This window comes from Hylobates moloch, unplaced genomic scaffold (genome assembly GCF_009828535.3).
Source record: "Hylobates moloch isolate HMO894 unplaced genomic scaffold, HMol_V3 SCAFFOLD_14, whole genome shotgun sequence".
NCBI classification, from domain to species: domain Eukaryota; kingdom Metazoa; phylum Chordata; class Mammalia; order Primates; family Hylobatidae; genus Hylobates; species Hylobates moloch.
In genome coordinates, this window is record NW_026652289.1 from 66,973,396 (window position 1) to 66,988,490 (window position 15,095).

At 32.8% G+C, this 15,095-nt stretch overlaps 1 protein-coding gene across 9 annotated transcripts in view; it reads left to right on the forward strand.

Moving 5' to 3' along the window:
* VPS13C (vacuolar protein sorting 13 homolog C) overlaps positions 1 to 15,095 on the forward strand; it is a 382,862-nt gene that overhangs the window by 161,180 nt on the left and 206,587 nt on the right. For 8 of the 9 annotated variants that reach the window (XR_009209815.1, XR_004251863.2, XR_004251861.2 and 5 more), the window contains 12 exons: positions 1,063 to 1,204; positions 2,590 to 2,730; positions 3,491 to 3,572; positions 3,686 to 3,755; positions 4,364 to 4,475; positions 4,596 to 4,709; positions 6,571 to 6,710; positions 8,261 to 8,342; positions 9,471 to 9,584; positions 10,613 to 10,688; positions 12,161 to 12,324; positions 13,541 to 13,586. Coding sequence is in view for 5 of the 9 variants with exons in the window: in XM_032175861.2 (XP_032031752.1) it covers positions 1,063 to 1,204; positions 2,590 to 2,730; positions 3,491 to 3,572; positions 3,686 to 3,755; positions 4,364 to 4,475; positions 4,596 to 4,709; positions 6,571 to 6,710; positions 8,261 to 8,342; positions 9,471 to 9,584; positions 10,613 to 10,688; positions 12,161 to 12,324; positions 13,541 to 13,586 (1,283 nt within the window). In the remaining 4 variants the exon portion in view is untranslated. The remainder of the gene's footprint in view (positions 1 to 1,062; positions 1,205 to 2,589; positions 2,731 to 3,490; positions 3,573 to 3,685; positions 3,756 to 4,363; positions 4,476 to 4,595; positions 4,710 to 6,570; positions 6,711 to 8,260; positions 8,343 to 9,470; positions 9,585 to 10,612; positions 10,689 to 12,160; positions 12,325 to 13,540; positions 13,587 to 15,095) is intronic. The other variant, XM_058427883.1, reaches the window with a different exon arrangement.

Below are 15,095 nucleotides of genomic sequence, written 5' to 3' on the forward strand. Positions count from 1 at the left end.
ACAGCTAATGTTTGAATCTCAAGTAATATCAAGATGTTCCATGTACTTCCTGTGCTTGTCCAAGGTTAAAACATGAAGCAAAATCTCCACTTCCACATATATGTGGAGAGGATATATTTTAAGGCCTGCAACTCCAGTTCCAGCAACATTTTTTCTGACCTCAGTGCAGCTGTAAGGAAATTTCCACATTTCAAAATTCATTTGTGCGATTGAGGAACTCCTGCCTAACTTTGAATTGGAAGTGATTGACCTGTAATGTATTAATATACTAAAAGGCAAATATCAAGAGAAGAATTTAATAGAATTTTATAAATGCCTTCAAAGTGATATATATGCTCAAGTAAAATAATAAATTCTCATTGATCAATATCAGTATTTGGCAGCACCTGTCTGTGTGAAATGGCATTTTTAAAGATGCTCATTACAGAGTACCATTAATAGATGAACATTTACAATAGGTTTTGGTAATAAATAACACTAACTGACATGTTACTTTCACAAAAGAAGTTTTTTTTTCATTAATAGACTTGTTTTTAAGAATTGCTGTTAATTATTTTATATTCTAAATTTCATCAATTAAAAATTTATGGGAGTTTTTTTCTCTCTTTTGTATCTAAGTTGCCTATGTAATAACTTGAATTTTGTCTCAGTCCAGAAAGCCTAAAATATTTACTATTTAATGTATGGCCCTCTGCAGAAAAAGTTTGCCAGTCCCTTAGTTGATTGATGTCAACGTTGATAGAAAAAGTATTTTCTTGCCTGCCTCTTTCCTTTTTGTACTCTTTTTTTTTTTTTAATTATACTTTAGGTTTTAGGGTACATGTGCACAATGTGCAGGTTTGTTACATATGTATCCGTGTGCCATGTTGATTTCCTGCACCCATTAACTCGTCATTTAGCATTGTACTCTTGCCACACAGGTATAGTTCGTTACTTTAAGAAGTCCCTTATACCAATGTAATTTTCACAGGAAAATAATAGTTACAATAATCTGGAGTTGAATAAAGTTCCACAGACCTAAATACATATTACTAATTTAATTTTTTTGTGTGAATTATTTAGTTCTGGTGTTGTTTGGGAGATGAAACCAAAACAGAAATGGAAGCCATTTAGTCAAAAGCAGATAATCTTATTGGAACAATCCTATCAGAAACATCAAATATCAAGAGACCATGGCTGGATTAAGCTAGATAATAATTTTGAGGTATACCAAAATTCTTTTGTTTTGATTTTTATATGTGTATTTTCTTGGTGGTGGTATTAAGTAAAATTGTAATGCCCAAGTAAAGATGTGTGCAGAAATGAACTTATTTATTAGTAGATAAACTTATTTCTTAATAGGATTCGTGTGTCTAATGATAACACATTAGTATATTTTTAATTAAAATATATTGTTATTTAATCATATACTGTGAAACAGGATTCAAACCTGTGTTTTAATAATTTTATTACATTTTTATATTTTTATAATTCTATTTACAAATCAGATAGTCTTATGGAACTTGTTTTCAGAAAGATTAGGGAGAAGTTAAGATTGCTTCATTGAATTTTTTTTTATATTTTGAATGACACCAATATATATTGCTAAATAAAGACTGTGTAAAATTACATATTTCATTGAGGAAAAACCTATAGAAAGCTGCTCAAGTAAATTCATTAAATGTGAGTGATTGTTGGACATGAGTGGGCATCCACAAATAAAGATGCACTCCACCTGGGCCCTTACACAGTTAAAACTAAAAGTCACCTATGCTCCAGGAAGTCTGCAGAAGCTTGACTGCAATTTCCAGCTTGCTCTAATTTAATCATGCAGTTTAGTTACTCTTTGTTATTGTTGCCTGGTGGTTTGGTTAGCACTGTCACCAGTTACATTCCCCAGCACCCCCATCAATTTTGGCCATACTTAAACGATAAAAAATTATATAATTCATGTCAGACATGACTAAGCTGTCAATTATTGATTGCAAAACAGAGTTTGTTTAGAATTATCTTTGGGCCAGGTGCAGTGACTCACACCTGTAATCCCAGTACTTTAGGAGGCTGAGGCAGGAGGATCACTTGAGGTCAGGAGTTTGAGACTTGCCTGGGCAACATAGTGAGACCTTGTCTCTACATAAAAAAAAGGTAATAAAAATTAAAATTAGCTGGGCGTGGTGTCACATCTGTAGTCTCAGCTGCTTGGGAGGCTGAGGCAGGAGGATCACTTGAGGCCAGGAGGTTGAGGCTGCAGTGAGCTGTGATTTTGCCACTGCACTTGTGACAGCAAGACCCCGTTTCAAAAAAAAAAAAGAAAGAATTATCTGGAACTATTCGTATCTTGAGGAAGTTTTCTTTTACAAAAAGCATGTTTTTTAAACTATAGTTTCTATACTTGAAAAGTTTCACAATTGTTTTCTTTTTTTTCTAATAACTTTGGTAGAAAGGTGGTGCTTTTGCTTCAGAGATCTCAACTGTAGATCACCTTAGGATAGATCTGTTGGTGAGACATAAAGATAAAGATTTTTTCAATTTGATCAATAAACAGATATTAAAAATGGAATAGCTACTGTGCTAATATCAGCTCATCACAAAAACGTGCTTTTTTTCTAGGTCAATTTTGATAAAGATCCAATGGAAATGCGCCTCCCTATTCGTTGCCCTATTAAGCGAGACTTTTTATCAGGAATTCAGATTGAATTTAAGCAATCTTCTCACCAGAGAAGTTTAAGGGCCAGGTTGTACTGGCTTCAGGTAACATTGTCATTCTCAAATAAGTATTTATCATCACTTAGGGAATCTTGGGAATGAAATTTCTTTTTTACAACTATATAGTTTACATTGTTGGTATCTTTTCTTTGTATGTTTTTTCCCCTTCTTCCACATATTCTGTTTATTCAACATCTTACTTATAAACTTCATGACTGTTGAGACTAATTTTGATCAATTAGCTTGCAAAAGGGTTTTCTTGCACTGAGATTGTTATTCTTAAATGTTCCTTTGAATTTGTCATGGGACCCCCAAATAAGATTTTCCTTTGTCATTCTTCAGGACAGAGAGCAGAGCTTTGCTGGAGGTTCCTTTTGAATGCTTGCTTGCTCCCTCCCAGCATCCCTCCCTTCCTTCCTTTCAGCTGTTAAGTACTGTTTAGGCTACTTTAATTCTTTTTCTTTTTACCTTATCCCCTAATTTCATATTCAGTTTCTACTTTTATTTAAACCGTAGAGAATTGAAATCTCACAGGATCCATAGATACAAATATTTTCATTAATGATGTACATACTGCACACTGTTAATGCAATTATGAGAGTATTTATATAGTCCTTTATTTAAAGCCTTGCCCTTGCTGAGGTATATAACTTTTACAGATTTAAAATGAAACTTCTAATAACACCACATACATATGGAGACACTTAATTATGATGAAAGTAGTGGCCTCTTCTATAACATTATCTTTGCAACTAAAAGTTTAAATTATTTGAAATCTTGCTAAGTTGGTTTTCTTTTCTTTCAGATTGATAATCAGTTACCAGGTGCAATGTTCCCTGTTGTATTTCATCCTGTTGCCCCTCCAAAATCTATTGCTTTAGATTCAGGTAAAAAAAAATAAGTTGTGACATAGATATACCTTATTTATAAAAGTTAAGTAGGCATTAGTTTGACCTAGTGTAAAGCATTATTTTTTTTATGTGTTACTTCTTCCTCTTAGAGCCCAAGCCTTTCATTGATGTGAGTGTCATCACAAGATTTAATGAGTATAGTAAAGTCTTACAGTTCAAGTAAGTAAAGATTCCTGCTGTTTCTCTAAAAGAATTTAAAATCAGAATCTACTTTGAAAATAAATCTTACTCTTTTTGAAAGTGACTTTCATGTAAAAAGTATTTTCCAACTGAACCTTTTAATTTACTTTTGGTCAAGTAATCTTTTATGCTTCAACTTATTTTAGTAGTAGTCTCTACATATTTTAAAGCATAGAATTTCTTCAACCATCTTCTTCCCTTTATAACTTCAATTAGAATATAAAATAGTAAGTGAAATCTAAATGGTATGTATTTGCGAGCTGTGTTCTTTAATGTAATTACTGTGAACTTTAAAAATTGGATCATACATGCTACATGATCTGGTTGTATTTGTTTCATCTGTAACATGACAAATGTGGCATTTGGAACTGTAAGTGCTAAGTGTTAATGCAGCAGTATTACCTTGAGTGAAGCTTTCACTCCAGTGAAAAAGTCTCAATCTAAGAAGACTTTTATTTTATTAACATAATTTTTAGGAGATGAAGGAACAAGATATAACTGTGGCTTTTCACTGAAATCAAAGTTTTAACGTTGAAAATTAAAAGGTTAGGTAGAAATCCTTTTCCATCTTAAATTTTTTTTCTTAGGTATTTTATGGTCCTCATTCAGGAAATGGCCTTAAAAATTGATCAAGGGTTTCTAGGAGCTATTATTGCACTGTTTACCCCAACAACAGACCCTGAAGCTGAAAGAAGACGGGTAAAAATTTTTATTTCTTGGGGAAAATATAAAATTAAAAAAATTTAAATCAGCCTTTTTTGAACGAATTTTAATAGAGAAAAAAATTAAAATAGAAATTCTTGATTTTATTTTTTTCAGACAAAGTTAATCCAGCAAGATATTGATGCTCTAAATGCAGAATTAATGGAGACTTCAATGACTGATATGTCAATTCTTAGTTTCTTTGAACATTTCCATATTTCTCCTGTGAAGGTTTGTTGTAATTATTATTTTGAAAATTTAGTGAAGTTATTATAGAACTTTTTAAAGGGTCTGTGGACCAACGTCAGTTTTAATTTGTTGCATCATGTATTTGGTGGGAATTTTGTTTGATTAATCGAAATAATTAAGACAGTTCTCTGTAGCATATGTACAGCCACAATTCCCACAGAGAAACCGCCAGAGCATGTTCTCCAGTTTTGAATTAATAACGCCCTTATTCAAAGAAGAAGCTGACAAAAGCATTTCTTAATTAAGCGTAGAAGTGCTTGCCAACGTTTAATGTTTTGGTTGCACTTTGTAACTACTATCACTGTCTAAACAGAGAGCTATAATGGGTGCTGTAACCAGAATGTGAAAACGCTGAAGTAGGTACTATGCTGTTGATGTGGTGTTTTTCCCCCTTTCCAAAATTTGATTGTAACTAAGGGAGTGGAAAATTGGATACCTTTCACTTGCCTGATTTTGTACTTTATGAACCCATTTCTTTTTTCCCTTTTGTTGTTCTTTTTAGCTTTTTTAGGAGAAGGTGACTGCTTAGTAAATTCGTAAATTCACAAATGCTATCAACCATAATGCTCTAAACTTGTGTAATGGGCCAGATTTATAACTAAGTAACTCTTTAAAATATTGATGATCCTTTACATTCTCAAAAACTGTTTATAGCACATTACTTTCAATTGCATTTACCAGTTCTTCAGCTAAATGAATGGATTTCTAAAATGGAATTATTATTTTAAATTGATCTATTAGTTTGGTGATATCAGACATATTGATAGTGTCAGGTTTAAAATTGATAATGTTTTATGTGATAGGTAATATACCATTTCTTTTTCACTTTTAAGTGAAAATCAGTTATTTGTGGGATTGAACAATACCTTAAACAAATATTTACTGAATGCTTATGATGAAAGTTGCTGTGGAGGTATAAAATAGCTTCATGGATATTATATTCTAGAGGGATATTAATGATTGATAATTTACCTATTCGTGTTCTTAGGCGCAGTGGGAATTGTGCAGTGAAGTCTAATGGCAAAGATTATGAACAACAATTATTTCCATAGCCCATAGTAACATTGCCCTAGGGAAGGGCTGGATCAGTGTTTACCCGTGGTTACCTTTCCTGGATCCCAGCACTCCTAGACTCGTCATTTGGGCAGAGGGTCACATGAAAGAAAAAACTAACCACAGGCTTTCCTGGCCTTGCCCCAAGTCCACTTTACTTGAACTCTATATTGGTTAGTTAATATGCCTAGGAAATGAAAAAATGAGAAAGGAAATTCACCTACTTTATTTACACATATTGAATTACTTTTTGCCTATGTCTTCTTGCACTATTGCACTAATGATGGTTCAGTTCAAAGTAGCAGCTGAATGAGAATCTGAAATCTCATGTTTAAATACTAAGTTGGAGGATCTGTGGAAGCTGAAAACCTTATTATACTTTTAAAAACTTGACAGCTTGCTAACTTACCTTAATTGTCATATTATTGTTATTATCTGTTATTTTGACTGGCAGATTACTTGTGTGCCAGTTGACATGTTTTTCTTCTTAAAACGATTATGCCATTTTTGTAAAGTGTGTTGGTTTCCTTCATTTGAATACAGTGGCATTTATATACATTGCATAAAATTAGAACTCTGTTTTTGGATCAGACTAATTTGTATTTTATCAAAAAGCAAAGAGAATCAAATGTAAGTGGGTTGTTCTGCTATAATGTATGGTATCAAATAATAGCTTTCACTAGGACTCTAATCGAAAGACTTTTTTGGTTTGTTTCTGGACTACCTGGATCCTAAATATGTAAACTTTTCACTTTTAGCTTTCATTTATTGAACGTTATTTTTCTTTTAGTTGCATTTGAGTTTGTCTTTGGGCTCCGGAGGTGAAGAATCAGACAAAGAAAAACAGGAAATGTTTGCAGTTCATTCTGTCAACTTGCTGTTGAAAAGCATTGGTGCTACTCTGACTGATGTGGATGACCTTATATTCAAGTAAGACTTCTGTCAAAGTACATTGGGAAGCAAGTGTACCAAGATCATGTTTCTGGACATTAATTCTCTCCACTTGTGCAATGTTAGCTTAGGAAAAGGATGACTTCACTACTTATATTTGGAGAATTTGGTCCATTTGTGATTATACTCTTTAGGAATGCTTATTGTATTCATAATGATAAGGTGAAGAGTCTTATTTTTTTGATTACTCATATCTAGATAATACATGGATGTAGAATAATAATTGAATTTTTTAGTCATATATTATAAATTGACCATATTTTAAAACATAATTATATTTAGAGATATGTAATGCTAGATACATATACATTAAATAAATTGTTATTGAATTGAAATTCGACAATGGTATTGGAACAAGTAGTTATCTGGGTGAAAAAAAATTCCCTGTAGATCATTTTTACCTTACATGTACACTACTAAATTTCAGAGAAAACGAATGATAAAGTATAAAACCTAAACTGAAAATTCAGACAAAAAAAGTCAAATCTCTGAATAGAGGAGGTCTTTCTAAGTTTAAAAGCAGTGGAAAACATTTCAATGGAAAATAAAAGATACATTTAACCACATAAAAATCAAATACTTTACAACAAAATCAATGAAAATAATTAAAAAACAAAAGACTGGGAAAATATAATGACAGAGAAAGGACTGTTATCTTAATATTAAACATTGAGAAGAAAAACCTAGATTCTAATGGTATAATGGCCAGAGAACAATAGGAGATAATTCGCAAAAGGGAAAACACAATAATGGTGTTATTATTTATCAAAGAATACATACAAATTAAAGCAAATTATCAAAGATTTTAAAATATGAGCGATTCTATTTTAAAATCCTATTTAATACTAGTCAAGGGTGGTTCTAAGAAATAGGCACTTTTTAAATACCGTTGGTGTAAGTGGAAAACTGCACTTGTTAGGAGCCTTCAATGTTTTGTTGCTTTTCACTCAGTAATTCTCTTTTTGGAAATTCTTTCCAAAAGGTAATCTAATCTTGAAGTTCAACCAAAGAGTTATATTCAGCATACACATGGCATCATTAATTATTTTACCAAAAATTGGAAGTGTCTGACAGTGGAAGAATTCTTTGTTATGACACTGCCACATGGTAGCATGCTATGCATCCGTTAAAAATGGTTATGCAAAATTTTAAATAACATAGAGAAATACTTATCCACAGCATTGAGTGTAAATAGGGCATACAAAATGTTTTAAACATTTTATCATTGCATATAAAAGAAAAGAATTCAAAGTGCGAAATAAGAAAATAAACCTTCAAAATCCACTATGTGATGGGATGATGGTTGACTTTTAAATAACTCTTTATGCATACATGAAAAACTTGTGCACTGTTTTTATAATAATTTAGTAACCATTATTAAGACAATCATAAATTGTATGTGGTAAAGGTATGAAGTCAATTGTGAAAGAATTGACTATGATTAGCATTAGCTGTCATTCAAATTTTAAGTCCCTTTTTTTAATCATATAATCTTAGTATCTTTGAATCTTTCCTTTTTCTCCTCCCAGACTTGCTTATTATGAAATTCGATATCAATTCTACAAGAGAGATCAGCTTATATGGAGTGTTGTTAGGCATTACAGTGAACAGGTAATTTCCTATCATAGTATTTCATAAGGAATATACTTCATAAAACAGCAAAACGTTTGCATGTGACTGTATGGTGTGCAGTAATGTTTATCTAATTTACCTCACTTTGAAATCTCCTTATTTAGTGGTTTTCTTCAATGATTAATTTCTATTTCTTTAGTTCTACCCCTCTTTATACACCTTTTGAAAATTTTCCTCCAGTTCCTTTTTTGACTTTGCAATTATACTTTTATCACTTTGGGAAAGAATAGTGACTTTATAGTCATTATACGTGATTTCTTCAGTGATTATAGTTTCTGAATATAATCTAGTGAATTGCAAGCAGAATTCTAAGCCCGTTTCCTCCCTGTGCCTCAGTTACTCTGTGGTTCAAGTATGTATGCATAGAAACAGTAGCTGTTGCAGGTCACTTTGGTACAGTTGCTATACTATGGAACTGCATGGTGACATCTCCTTTCCTTCCACTGCTGGAATATTCTTTCTCCTATTACATATACAGACATTATGATTGTTACATGTTAAAATGAGGATATGTTTTCCCTTATTTTTTGTTTTGGTTATTATTTTCCATCTAATTTATTAATAATGATGGTAAAGTAATACTGAAAACAACTAACAATTACTGAATTATGTATTCATTTAATGTGCATACTCACCCATGCAAGGACAGTGTAACTTCCCTTTTTAAAAAATTTTGAGTTTTTATAGAGATGGAGTCTCACCATGTTGCTCAGGCTGGTCATTAACTCCTGGCCTCAAGTGATTCTCTCATCTCAACCTCCTAAAGTGTTGGGATTACAGGCATGAGCCACCACACCCAGCCTGACCTTCCATTTTATAGAGCAGAAGACAGGCTGTTAGATACTAAATGACTTGCACAAGGTCACATAACTGCTACTTGGCAGCCTGTGCGTCAAACCTAGTTCTGTCTAATTTAAAAGCTGTTTGTAAAGTATTAGCATAGTGCCTGGCACATAGTGAAAGATCAGTTAGTGGAGGTAGTGGTGGTTATTCCATACAGCTTTCTTTTAACACAAACTTAATTTTATCAGTAAATCTCTTTTTTTCTATTTCATTATGATGTTTCTTACAATAGTTGTGAAGGACTTAATTTTTTTTCTTTTTTAGTTCTTGAAACAGATGTATGTCCTTGTATTGGGGTTAGATGTACTTGGAAACCCATTTGGATTAATTAGAGGTCTGTCTGAAGGAGTTGAAGCTTTATTCTATGAACCCTTCCAGGTATTGACTTCTTACTTATTTTAAGGATAGGTATAAAAAAACGGATGGTCTATTTTTTAATAACAAATAGTAATTTGCATTGTAATTGTATCTGGGAATTGAATAATGTTCAAATCACAAAAGTATATCAATTTTATATTTTTATTTAAAGGTACATGAGATAACATTGGATGATTGTTTAGAATTTAATGAGCACTGCCCACATTTGCCAGGATTTAATGTAGTTGTAAGAATATTTAGAGTGCTGGGTAGATTAAGACTTTCAAGACTGTTCCACCATTGTGGAAGGGACTAATAGGGCACTGAAAGCAAAGTTTGTTTCATATTCAAGCTGTCATCTAACCTATTCCCCTCCATTTAAAGGGTCTAGCAGCCAGCCCAGTGTATGAGGGTTTTAGAAGAATAAAGCAGAGAAAATAAATGGGAGAATAAGACAGTAAAATAATCTGTGGGCTCTTACTCTTGTTATCACTGGAGCTTGTTTTAGCAATCTGATGAAACTTAGTTCTGGGAGGCCAACTTCAAATTGTAATTGAAGCCACTGATTTATACCTATCCAACTTTTGACTTAAAGAATTTGCCAACAATGAGAACTCATGGACACAGGAAGGGGAACATCACACTCCGGGGACTGTTGTGGGGTGGTGGGAGGGGGGAGGGACAGCATTAGGAGATATACCTAATGCTAAATGACGAGTTACTGGGTGCAGCACACCAACGTGGCACATGGATACATATGTAACAAACCTGCACATTGTGCACATGTACCCTAAAACCTAAAGTATAATAATAAAAAGATAAAAAAAAAAAAGAATTTGCTAAGATCATGTAGGTTGAAAGTGTCTTCAAACACAATACATATTCTATCCATATTTGGGGTAGAAGTGAAAATTGATTCATCACAATGTTTATGGATTTTTACAGATTTGGATTCTTCTTGCAAACTCTGAACTATTAAATTAAAAGTCTGAAACTTATTTAAATTTTAAATAATAGGATTATTTTTTATTTTTTATTTTTTTTGCCAGGGTGCTGTTCAAGGCCCTGAAGAATTTGCAGAGGGGTTAGTGATTGGAGTGAGAAGCCTCTTTGGACACACAGTAGGTATGTATCACATATTTGTGTATATGTATGTATTTTTTATTATATTGTTATGAAACATGTTATTAAAAACGAATGCTTTTATTTAAAGGAGGGATCACTTTCTTAATAATCCCTTTTAAAAGACATGTTTCCTTTGTTTTTAAATGAAAAATAAGTTAACAGTGGACTGCTGGTTTTTTAATATGTCTTTGTAGTGTTGAATAAATGTAAATAATTTTACATTTTAATTAAATAATTTTATTCCTTTTCTTGTTAGATGGGAAAAGTTAATTTCTGCATTTTTTGTATGAGACAGAATTTTAAGCACCTATTAGTTTAAAGCAATTGCATGCTATATATTGTGATAATGCTGTTTATATAAACAATGTAACTTCTCTGAGCCTTAAAAAAATTATTTTATTTTTAATTGACACATGATTGTATATATTTATGGGGCATGGAGTGATATTTTGATACATGTATACAATATATAGTGATCAAATATGGTAATTAGCATATTTATCGCCTCGAACATTTATCATTTCTTTGTGTTGGGAACATTCAAGACCCTCTCTTCTAGCTATTTGAAGACATACAATAAGTTGTTGTTAACTATAGTCACCCTACAGTGCTATAGCATGCTAGAACTTATTCTCCCATCTAGTTGTGATGTTGTATCCATTAACCAATCTCTCCCTATCCTCTTCTCCCCCTACCCATCTCAGCCTTTAACAACCACAGTTCTACTCTCTAATTCTATGAGTTCAACTTCTTTAGCTCTCAGATGTGAATGAGAACATGCAGTATTTGTTTTTCTGTGCCAGACTTATTTCACTTAACATAATGTCCTCTAGGCTCATCCAAGTTGCTGTGAATGACAGGATTTCATTTTTTTTTTAATGCCTGAGTAGTATTCTGGTGTGTGTGTGTGTGTGTGTGTGTGTGTGTGTATCACATTTTCTTCATTCATCCATTGATAGACACTTAGATTGATTGTATATCTTAGCTATTGTCACTAGTGCTGCAGTAAACATGGGAGTGCAGACATCTGTTGATATACTGATTTCTTTTCTTTTGGGTATATACCCAGTAGTTGCATTGCTGGACCATACGGTAGTTCTAGTTTCAGTTTTTTGAGGAGCCTCCATACTGTTTTCCATAATACCTGTATTAAGTTATATTCCCACTCTCAGTGTGTAAGCATTACCTTTTCTCCACTTCTTTGACAGCGTTTGTGATTTTTTTCTGTCTTTTTTATAATAACTATTCTAACTGGGGTGAGATAGTATCTCACTGTGGTTTTGATTTGCACTTTCCTGATGATTATTGATCTTGAACATATTTTCATATACTTGTTGGCCATTTGTATGTCTCCTTTTGAGAAATATTTATTCAGATTGTTTGCCTATTTTAAAATCAGATTGCTTTCTTGCTGTTGAGTTCCTTGTATAGTTCTTTGTATATTCTAGAAATTAATCCCTTGTCTTTGGTAGGTGGTGCAGCAGGAGTCGTATCTCGAATCACTGGTTCTGTTGGGAAAGGTTTGGCAGCAATTACAATGGACAAGGAATATCAGCAAAAAAGAAGAGAAGAGTTGAGTCGACAGCCCAAAGATTTTGGAGACAGCCTGGCCAGAGGAGGAAAGGGCTTTCTGCGAGTAAGTTCTCTGCTGAATCTTTAAGAAATCTGCAACTTAAAAAAAAATGTATTCTAGCTGGTTGTGTGAAACTTAGAATGCTGCTTATGAGTCTAGGCCTGTAGGAATAGAAAGAATGATAAATCATGGACTTTCCAGTTTCCTTTTTGCTCCCCTTCCCCATTGTCACCACCAGATCTATCCCCTGAATTGCCGGATTTCGTAAAACTGTAATGATGACAGGGTAGTACTGGTGTGGAAGGTGAGGAAGTGTGAAGCAGAGATACATGGTACCGATGGAAACTAGAGGGAAAGGGAGCTCTGCAGGTCATCAGCAATTGACTGTTTCTGTAGAAGGGATGTGTGAAAGTTAATTGTTGATAATCCAGGAACTGCCTTTCATTACTTTTTAATACTTTTAAAATTATATAGGTCATATATGAATACTGCTTAATTATATAGGTGATGTATGAATATTCTTATAATTATAAGAACTTAAAAGTTATTCTGTTAATAAGTAAATAAAACATTATAAGTAAGGCTAGAATACCCTAATCATCTCTCACCTGTTTCCAATTTAAGTGTGTATCCATCAGTTCTCTTTCTGTGTGTTTATAGAATATACAGATATTTTACTACCATTACTTCACAATGATTAAGAATGTATTAGTATATTCATGTTTTAATTTTGGAAATAATTTCAGGAAACTGCTGTGTTTTTTGATAATAATTAGTAATGTTGGGTGTTACAGTTACTAAGGCACTTTATTTGCCAGGTTATTAGCTATCCTTGGGAGGGCCCTTTATTTTCAGTTTTCTACACTTCCACTAAGTTACAATGTAAACTCCTTAAAATTTATAATTAGATCGTAAATATTATTTGGCTCAACTCACTCATTTTACTCATGTGGAAACTGAGATTTAAAGAGATTTCATCAACTACCCATGGTTACATAGCTGATTGGTATCATAACCAGATTTAAAATCCTTTTACTTGCTTTACTCCTGTTTCTTTTATAAAATTTATAAAATGCTTTCATTTAAGATTTGCTGTGATATAATATTTGAAAAATCATAGTGCTAACTTATATATGTATGTTGTTCACATTATCAAGTTAAGTCTTCAATTTTTTTTTGTTGTTGTTATTTCCAGTATGTCTGTAGAGACCTCTAGTGGTTGGTTTAAAATTAAACACCTTCCATTCAGTCTAAACTATATGATTGATTTCTCTTTCAGGGAGTTGTTGGTGGAGTGACTGGAATAATAACAAAACCTGTGGAAGGTACGTTGAAAATATTTCCTTCCTTTACAAAGTCTGAAGACTTGATGCTATTAGTAAACATAATAGATGTTATTGCTGCTATATACTTGATTGAGAAAATTACTGACTGAATTTTATATTTGTAGCCTTAAGTTGCTCAATGAATGTATTTTCCTCAGAAAGCAGAGAGGTTAAGTAGTAGATCATACTTCAGACTTTGAATGCTATTTTTAGCAGGGCCAGAGATAAACTAGATTTGTTTGGGCCCTCAGTAGAAATTTATTCAGTTTTGCTGTTGTTGTTTTTATCCCATTAAAAAAGCACATTGCTTATTCAGTGCAATCCCTATCAAAATCCCAATTGGTTTCTTTGCGGAAATTGACAAGCCAAGTCCAAAATTTATATGGCAATGCCAGGGCTCCAAAATAGCCAAAAAAGTCTTGAAAAAGAACAAAGTTGGAGGACCTCTACTTCCCAAATTCAAAACTTACTGTAAAGCTACAGTAACTAAGACAGTGTAGTACTAACATAAGGATAGACATATAGAACAGTGGGATACTATTCAGAAATAGAGTTCAGAAGGAGTCAGAAATAGACTCTTACTTATGGTTAACTGATCTTCGACAAGGATGTCAAGATAATTCAATAGGAAAGAACCATCTTCAACAAATTTGCTGGGACAACTTCATATCTATGAGCAAAAGAACAAAATTGGACCCCTACCTGTGCCATATATAAAAATGAGTTCACAATGGATTAAATACCTAAATGTAAGAGCAAAACTGTTAAACTCAGAGGAAAATATAGGAGTAAATCTTCATGACTTTGGATTAGGCAAAGCTTTGCTAGAAAAGATACATAAATTGGACTTCATCAAATACATAAATTGAACTTCATCAAAATTTAAAATTTTTGTGCTTCAAAGGATAACCATGAAGAAAGGGAAAAGACAGCCCACAGAATGGAAGAAAATTTTTGCAAATCATATATGTGATAAAAGATATCTAGAACATATAGAGAACTATTAAAAATCAATAATAAAAAGACAACACAATTTTAAATGAGCAATAGACATTTCTCCAAAGAAGACATACAGATGGCCAATAGACACATAAAAGGATGCTAAACATCATTAGTCAACAGGGAAATGCGAGTCAAAACTATGAGATACCGTTTCACACCTACTGGGATGGCTAGAATCAAGTGTTAAGAGGATGTGGAGAAATTGGAACCCTCATACACTACTAGTGGGACTGTAAAATAATGCAGTCATTTTGGAGGAAAATAGTCTGTTAGTGCTTCAAAAAGTTAAACACAGAGTCACCATGTGTCCCAGCAATTCTGCTCCTAGGTTTATAACCAGAAGAATTGAAAACAGGTGTTCAAAAAAAACTGTGCACGAATGTTCATAGCACCATTATTCAAAATAACCAAAAGATGGAAACAACCCAAATGTCCATCACCTGATACATGAATAAACAAAAGGTGATATTTCCATACATTAGAGTAGTACTCAGTCATAAAAAGGAA